Source organism: Echinops telfairi, unplaced genomic scaffold (genome assembly GCF_000313985.2).
Source record: "Echinops telfairi isolate 266 unplaced genomic scaffold, ASM31398v2 ScPeMD7_7;HRSCAF=31, whole genome shotgun sequence".
Taxonomy (NCBI): domain Eukaryota; kingdom Metazoa; phylum Chordata; class Mammalia; order Afrosoricida; family Tenrecidae; genus Echinops; species Echinops telfairi.
The window spans coordinates 21,463,930-21,471,609 of NW_022103904.1; the positions used below are offsets into that span (position 1 = coordinate 21,463,930).

The following is a 7,680-nucleotide window of genomic DNA, read 5'->3' on the forward strand; positions in this document are numbered from 1 at the left end:
ATGACAGTGCAGTGTGAGGCTCGAAGGAGGTTGTTCAAACTCCTACCGGTTCAGCAGACGGCGTCTGCGAAACCAGCTCATCTCCAGCATTAAGCCTGTTTCTCAGAATGCTGCTTTTTAAAAACACTGGTTTCTTTCCACCTTGCATGAAGTCTTCCTTCATACTTTAAACTTAAACTTGAAGTTCAGGGCTCAGAATCTGGATGTGGGGAAAACCCCACCCCACCCACTGCTGCCAAGTTGATGAGGAGTCCATAGAGCCTCCGCGGCTGTAAATCTCTATGGGAGCACACTGCCTCCTTTCTACACCCTTGGAGCAGCAGATGGGTTTGAACCACCAACCTTTGGGTTAGCAGTCGCACACTTAACCAGGTACCTCCAGGGCTCCTCTAGACTTGGGATGTAGAACAATAAAAATGGGACACCGTCCAGAGGTCCATGTGGGATTGCCGTGGCGAGCAGGAACAGCCCTGGCTCAGCCGTGTTGGCACAGCTTCGGTGCTCACGACTCCCTGTTACACTTTTGTCTCGCAGGCAACTTCAGCAGCAGCAGGCGGAACTGGAAGTGCACCAGCGAGATGGGTTGTCATCGTATGACTTATCTCAGGTGAATTTCGTGAAAACTCTTTCCCAAATAGAATGGCCCCCAACCCAAAGTGGGGGAGACTTCAGCACTGGGGCCTAAATCCAACCCCAAGCTTCAGCCTCTCCTCCCCAAGGGTGCTCCTCCTCCATCCACCCACTGCAAGGCAAAGAGCATTTAGATCCCCAGTGGTCAACTGTGACTCTTCCAAGCAGACCTGAGCCAGGAAGCGTGCAAGGCATCGGAAGACCCTGTGAAGAGCAACAGAGCTTAATCAACCGGTAGTGAGAATCCCAAAGGGGTCATGGCCATTTCCAAAGGCGCTGTACACTAGCACAGACATGCAATCCAGACGTCAGCGCACTCCAGTCTTGACAAGCTCTTTCAGACCTCCGACTACTCTCCGGCCTCTGAGCTGTGACCCTCTTTCCCTCCCGCAATGCATCTCTTTCTCCGCGCCCTCTCCCTGTCTGTCCACCTCACTGACTCCGTCTCCTTTTCTTCCCGTCTCTTTTCTCCCCCACTGCCCGCCCCTTCCCCTTTGTCTCCTCACTGCCTCTGAGAGCGGGCCACAGAAAGAAGCGGATGCACGGGTGCTATTCGGTCTCTTCTCTGGGTCCCTTGAACTGTGGATTCCCTTGACTTGGTATTTAGAGTGAGTCCGTTACTTTTCATCACTCTGAGAAAGTTAACTGTGGGACTCCGCTGTCCTCTCTGCGGCCCGTCATGCACACCTTCCACTGGGGCTGTTCTGGATGTTTCTCAAGAGGAGGCTTCACAACGTGCATGGGGAACATGGAACTCAAAAATAGTACAGAGTTGCCCCCTGGGGACTTTCTGAAGCCCCCATCAAATGAGCCTCTCCTGCTCTACGAACGGTTTCAGCCTGAAATGCCAGCGAGGCCTGCAGGAGGCTGAGGGGTGTTAGGGACGTTGTCAGGGGCCTTACCGATGGATTGTTGTTATATTTGAATACACACACAGGTCCCAGTGCCCAACCTGCCAGCTGGAGTGCACGAGGCCGGGAAGTCCGTGGAAAAGGCAGATGCAATCTTTTCCCAGGAAAGGGATCCCCGGTTTGCTGAGATGTTTGCAGGAATAAGTGCGTGTAAGTTGCCAAGCCTGGGAAATGGTGGTTGGACACCGCGGTTGGAAGGATGTGGGCATCCCAGTGGTTTTCAGACTCTCCGCAGGGAAAGCTGAGGCTGTTTGTTCCCATAAGGAGCTACAATCTCGAAACTCACAGGGGCAGGTCGCCCCCATCTGACCGGGCCACTGAGGCAGGACCGACTCGAGGGCAGCGAGTGTGGCGTTGGGCTCAGGCCAGAGGTGGAAAAGATGCTTTGAGTGACAGCTGCAGGGTGTCAACTCCAACTCTTGGCCATCGAGTCCGCACCCACTCATCGTGACCCTCTAGGACAGGGCGGGACTGCTCCTGTGGGTTCCCAAGACTCAGTACTGATGGAAATAGAAAAAACAATCTCATTTCTCTCCCGCAAAGCAGCTGCTGCCCTCAAACGGCTGACCTTGTGGTTAGCAGCCCAGTGCCTAGTCCGCTACACCCCCTGGGTGCCTGCAGGGTGTAAAAAGACCACCAAATGAATGGGGTCTCTCTACTGGTGGCCTGGTGACCCAGGGCAGGCACCACGCCTTCCAGGGCCTGACAGCTCATCCTCAGAATTTAAGGGACTGGAATAAACCGCGCTTCATGCATTTTATTGAGCTAGAAACATGCTTCTGGTTTAAAAGGCAAAAAACTCAAGCTATAACAGAGAGAGGACCATCTTTTAAAACAAAACCGTCATGAAATGGCAAGTGTGAGGAAAGTGAAAGATGATCTAGTATCTTGCCATCTACTATCACTTATGTCTTCTGTGAGCTTTTCTGCACACATTTTCTTTCTCCGTGTGCAACCGAGCACACACTGGTCACTGACGTTTCTTTTCATTCCTTCGACAGTTTGTTTGGAGTGTATCCCTAAGTCACTACAGAATCTAAATCGTGTTCCCAGCCTGCATGGTGTCCCATTATAGAGAGGCCCCTTATCTACCCAAACCCTCCTTTACGGTCACGTGGTCGTCGTGGCTGCCAGGGTCACTGTTAGAGAAAATGAGTCCTGATTGAAGACAACCCATGGAGCCCGCGTGCACTAACTGCCTCAGCCTCCTGCTCAGATCGCCACACACATGATCAAAACATGAGATTTGAGCATGTGTCTGTCTGTTCCAAATTTCAGAAAAAGAGAGCATGTCCATGTGGTCAGAGAAGGCCTACAAAGTGCCCTATAGGCAGGGTCACGTAAGGGTAGGAACCAGTTGACTCATGAGAGGATATGTGGACGATGTTGTAGAACCCTAGTGGCTAGGGGAACAGGCTGTGGACTAGACTGAGGGGAGGGCTGGCAGACCTGTGGACAGTTAGGAGGAGAAAAACCCAATCTTCCTGATGCCAGCTGATGAGGAGGGACCCCAGCCTTCGTCCCCACGTGGCCGTGGACAGATGCTGAGAAGCAAGGGACGCTACTGGAATTCAACCCACCGTGGGCAGGAACCACCTGCCTAGCCCGCGGGTCTGGCAGCCAACACCAAGCAGACAGTAGACCTTCTACACAACAGGGGAAGCTCCCGCGCTTAGTTTCCTTTGCCCCCCAAGCCCACCCCAGTGCACCCCATGAACACCACCAGCCTGGTCAGTATTTCTTTGACTTTTACTGAGAAATAAGAGTTTTTAAACCACCAAAAGGAAACCCAAAAACCTTGACCGAAGACCCCCAACATGGTCTGGACATAACCCTCTTCCCATCAAGATGGGAAATAAGAAAGAAAGAAAAAAGATAGTGAACAGACGAGAGAACTAAACGAGGGATGAGTCGAAGGGCAAGCCTCCTGCTCTGAACAGGAGCGAGTGTTTAAAGACAATGAGGTTGAGCGTTTGCGAAGTCTCCCATGTGCCTTCTCAGGGAGACCCCAGAGGCTCTCGGCGTTACATTCCTGAGAGTGAATACCCAGGGGCTGCAGAGAGGGGGCCTGCTGACCAAGTGGAGTCAGAACTAAGCAGCTTTAACGTTGCGAAAATCCAAGTTAATGAATTGAAAAGGTCAGTTATGTGGATGTGCCCCGGATGCAAAACGTGGGCCTTCTACCTGTCCAAGAGCTCAGTCAACATCAGGACCATGTCTATCCACACATAGGCATGGGGCTGGTACAGTTACTTTTTTATAAATCTCGGGAATTAACCATAAATTTAAAAGTCCTACCAACCCCTCGAGCTTAGTTTTAAAAGATACATTAGCAATGAAGCAAAATCTTCAATTGGATCTCTCCAGGATGCTGTGTGCCAGAAGTCAGGGGGTGGGGCAGTCAGTGGCCCGAGAGTCCAGAGGGAAATCCTTGAGATGAAGCCTTTCCACCAGCCAGGCTGTCTGTGTGTGTGGACAAAGGATAGGCGTCCTCAGAGAGGCACGGGCTGGGCAGCTAAGCTGTCTGGGTTCACTTTGGGAAGGAATCCCTCGCAGAAAGATGACGCCTGTCTGCAAAATGAATTACAGTGCAGAACGTAGGAACAGAGGGGAGAGGGTGGGAAAGCAGCAGGGGTAAAAAACGCAGCCACTGACCTCTAGGATTGATATAAAAGTGATTCGAAGATACAAGCCCTATGAAAAACAAGTTAAAACCAGGCTCTCAGATCTGAAGTCAACTGGGCAAAGATCCACCACATTTTTTGAGTTGGGGGTGGTGTGGGGGATAGTAAACAGATAGATCTGTCTCTTCTCTATTGTTTTATCCTTGACAGTGTAGAGCAGGGGCAGGGAACCTTTTTTCTGCCAAAGGCCATTTGGATAGCTATAGCATCATTCTCGGGCCATAGTAGTCACACATTTAATTAGCTCACCCCCATCAGATGATGACATGATGCCCTTCTACACCATGCTGGGTAAAGAGAAGGGACAGTAAAAAAGAGAGAGGCCTTGACCAAGTAGATTATTGGCCCACTGGGTGCAACCATGCGCTCACCCACAAGAACACTTGTGAGGCTCGTGCTGGACAAGGTAGGGTTTCACTCTTCTGTCTGAATTGTTGCTAACAGTCAGACAGGACCCCACAGCACCCAACGACAACCACGTGGTGGCTGGAACTGCTTCTCATCGGTGGGTCATGTGACGTTAGCTGGTTCTGATGATTTCTCGGGCTTTATATTGCCCAGAAGGAACCCTGGTGGTGTAGTGATTGGCCCTGGAGTTGCTAACCACAAGTCTCCTCATTAACCAAGCTCCCTGCTCTTGCTGCCCCTTCCTCGCCCCCACCCAACCACCACCAAGCCAGGAGCGAGGTCAAATGTGGGGTCTATCTCAGCACAACATAATTTCTCTTACTCAAGCCCCTCATTGGGTGTGGAGGATTCAGGGGGTTATACGTCTAAGTCAAAAGAGTCCTGGAGGTGCAGGGGTTAAACACTCCACTGGGAACTACAAAATGGACTGTCTGAGCCCCCCTGAAGCTCCGAGGTGGTGACCGCTTGGAGACCCAACGCAGTTCTACTCTGTCTCCAGAGGCACTGTGAGTCAAAATTGGGAATTAGACAGAAGTGCCCAAGTGTTGCAATGGTTAGTCAGTGCACTTGGCTGCTCACCCATGTTTCCAAGGCTGTCATCTCTGTGAGAGCAGACAATTGAGTTTTCTCTCCCAGAGAGTCCCTCGCTGCTGGGCTCAAACTGCCCATCTTTCAGTAAAGAGCTGAGCATGTCACCACTACACCCAGGCTTCCTTTCACACAGCCTTAAAAAAAATGCCCTTGAGTTGATTCCAACTCATAGCGACCTTATAGAGTGTGAACTGCCCCATAGATTCCAAGGCGGCAATTACTGCAGGGGCAGACTGCCACTTCTTTCTCCAGAAGAATGGCTGGTGGGTTCGAACCACCGACCCGGCAGCTCCTGTCCCAATGGCTTGGCACTGCACCCCCTGATGCTGCCTTCAGACAGACGGAGGCACCACAGGTTCAAGATGCAGTGAGAGCTCCCGGGGTGGCACTGCCTCTGCTGTCCAGTCAACTGTGCCCATCAATCTCCAGTCCCGGTGTCTGAGGCCGCCACAGAAAGCAACCTGCTTCCTCATGTCAAGTCTGCACAGCTCCACCGGGACGCCAGCCCATGGCTCCAGCCGCCTTCTGCAGCGAGACAGCTGAGCTGAGCTAGCGTTTTGTAGTGGCAGACGGCCTCCATCGTTACACATCCTAGCATGTGTTTGGGGGTCTCCAGCTGCCTGAGAGGCTCCATCTCTCAAAGCATCCATTACAGAAGGCCAGGAAATGGAGGTCTGGGGCCCATCGCAGTGCCTGCGGGGGGAGGACAAGCGGGGCTGTGGTAGTTCTGGAGCAATGGGGCAACACCAGGCTCGGGTACCGCCTCAGGGCTCTCCCTGACTGACTGGTGGCCTTAGCTAAGCTGTGCTTCTGTACTCACCGTTGTGACAGTACTAATCATACTCTCTGTTCTTCGTAAGCACTTCACTTAGGTTCACATGTTTAGTTTCCACGATAACCTGTTATCTCCACCTTCCCGTAGAGGAACCTACAACTCAAAACCTCACTGCCATCGCGTTGATGCCGACCCCTAGAGAGCCTAGGACAGGGCAGAACTGCCCCAGTGAGTGTCTGAGACGATAACTCTCTATGAGAGTAGAACGCCCTGTCTTTCTCCCTCAGAGCGGGCGGGCTGGTGGTTTCAAACTGCTGACCTTAGAGTTAGAAGTTCGACGTGTGGTCACTAACGCCGCCAGAGCTCCGGAGGAAGCTAAGGCAGGGTTATATGACATGCCCAAAGCCATGCAGTTGGGAGGTACGGCAGAAGCGGGGTTCAGAGCCAGGGAAGCTAGATGTCAGGGTCTGTCCCCTGCACTGGTGTCCTGTGCTTCCTTCCCCGCTAACTGAAAATGGGTCATCCCCTCTCACGGGCTGGGAAGGAGTCGATAATACAGTGTCCGAGGAAATACTCCCATTCGTGCCTTTATCTTCCCAACTCCCAGAAGTCCCTTCCTGGGAAAGAGCAGCAGTGCCTTGGAAAGTGAGGCATGGAATGACCAGGAATTGCCCTCGTAGGTGTATGCCCAAGAGACTGGGAAGCAGGGGCCCAACCAATGGCGAGAGGGAAAGCCTGCCACCTTTTCCTTCTACTTTTCCACACACTTTCTGAAGCCCCTTTAGAGTTGCACACCCAAGCCCACTGCAGCATGATTGGCCATAACCACATGGCCGAAGGAGCCCTTTGCCCAGCAGCAGAGGACAGGCTCAACAAGAGATGGTGTAGACTCACCAATCCGAGACCACCCTGCTCTGTGGAGTCCGTTCTCATCAGTAACCCTCTAAGACAGAGTAGAACTGCTCCTTGGGGTTTCCAGCGCCCTGCAGAAGCCGGCAGCCACGTCTTTCTCCTGCAGAGCAGCAGCTGTTGGGTCTGAATGTGCCACGTTAGGTTAGCAGCTCAACCATTGGCGTGAACAGGTTCCTTTTATATCCCCCGAGTGGAATAGTATTCAGCCGTAAAGGGAAATGGAATTCTACTACATGCCGTGACACAGGTGAACCTTGAAAACATTCTTCTGGGTGGAAGAAGTCAATCATAAAAGGACAACTATTACCTGGTCCCACTTAAAGAAATACCAGTGTTGTTATCTCAAGTGCCACGAAGTTGGTTCCAACCCACAGCTACCCTCTGCGCAATCGAACAAAACCCTGTCGGTCCCGAGCCATCCCTACCACTGTTCCTATGCGCGGCCCGCTGTTGCAGCCACGGTCCCGAGCCATCTCCTGGAGGGTCTTCTTCTGTTTCGCTGCCCCTCCACTTTACCAAGCATGCTGTCCTTTTCCAGGGACTGGTCTCTCCTGACAACACGTCCAAGCATGTAAGAGGAGTCCACCATCCTGGCCTCTAAGGGGCACTCTGGCAGAACTTCTTCCAAGACAGATTTATCTGTCCTTTGGGTGGTCCGTGGTACCTTCTATATTCTTCTCCAACGCCACAACTCAAATGCTTCAATCGGGCAAATGCCTAGAGACAGGGAATGGATTAGTGGTTAGCAGGGCCTGAAGGTAGGGGCAGA

The 7,680-nt window shown here is 52.3% G+C and overlaps 1 protein-coding gene across 1 annotated transcript in view; it reads left to right on the forward strand.

The window, feature by feature from the left end:
- Positions 1-7,680, forward strand: part of ARNT2 (aryl hydrocarbon receptor nuclear translocator 2) — a 162,558-nt gene that overhangs the window by 138,647 nt on the left and 16,231 nt on the right. The window contains exons 12-14 of the mRNA XM_004708075.2: positions 535-607; positions 1,568-1,754; positions 5,915-5,942. Coding sequence (XP_004708132.1) covers positions 535-607; positions 1,568-1,754; positions 5,915-5,942 — 288 coding nt within the window. The remainder of the gene's footprint in view (positions 1-534; positions 608-1,567; positions 1,755-5,914; positions 5,943-7,680) is intronic.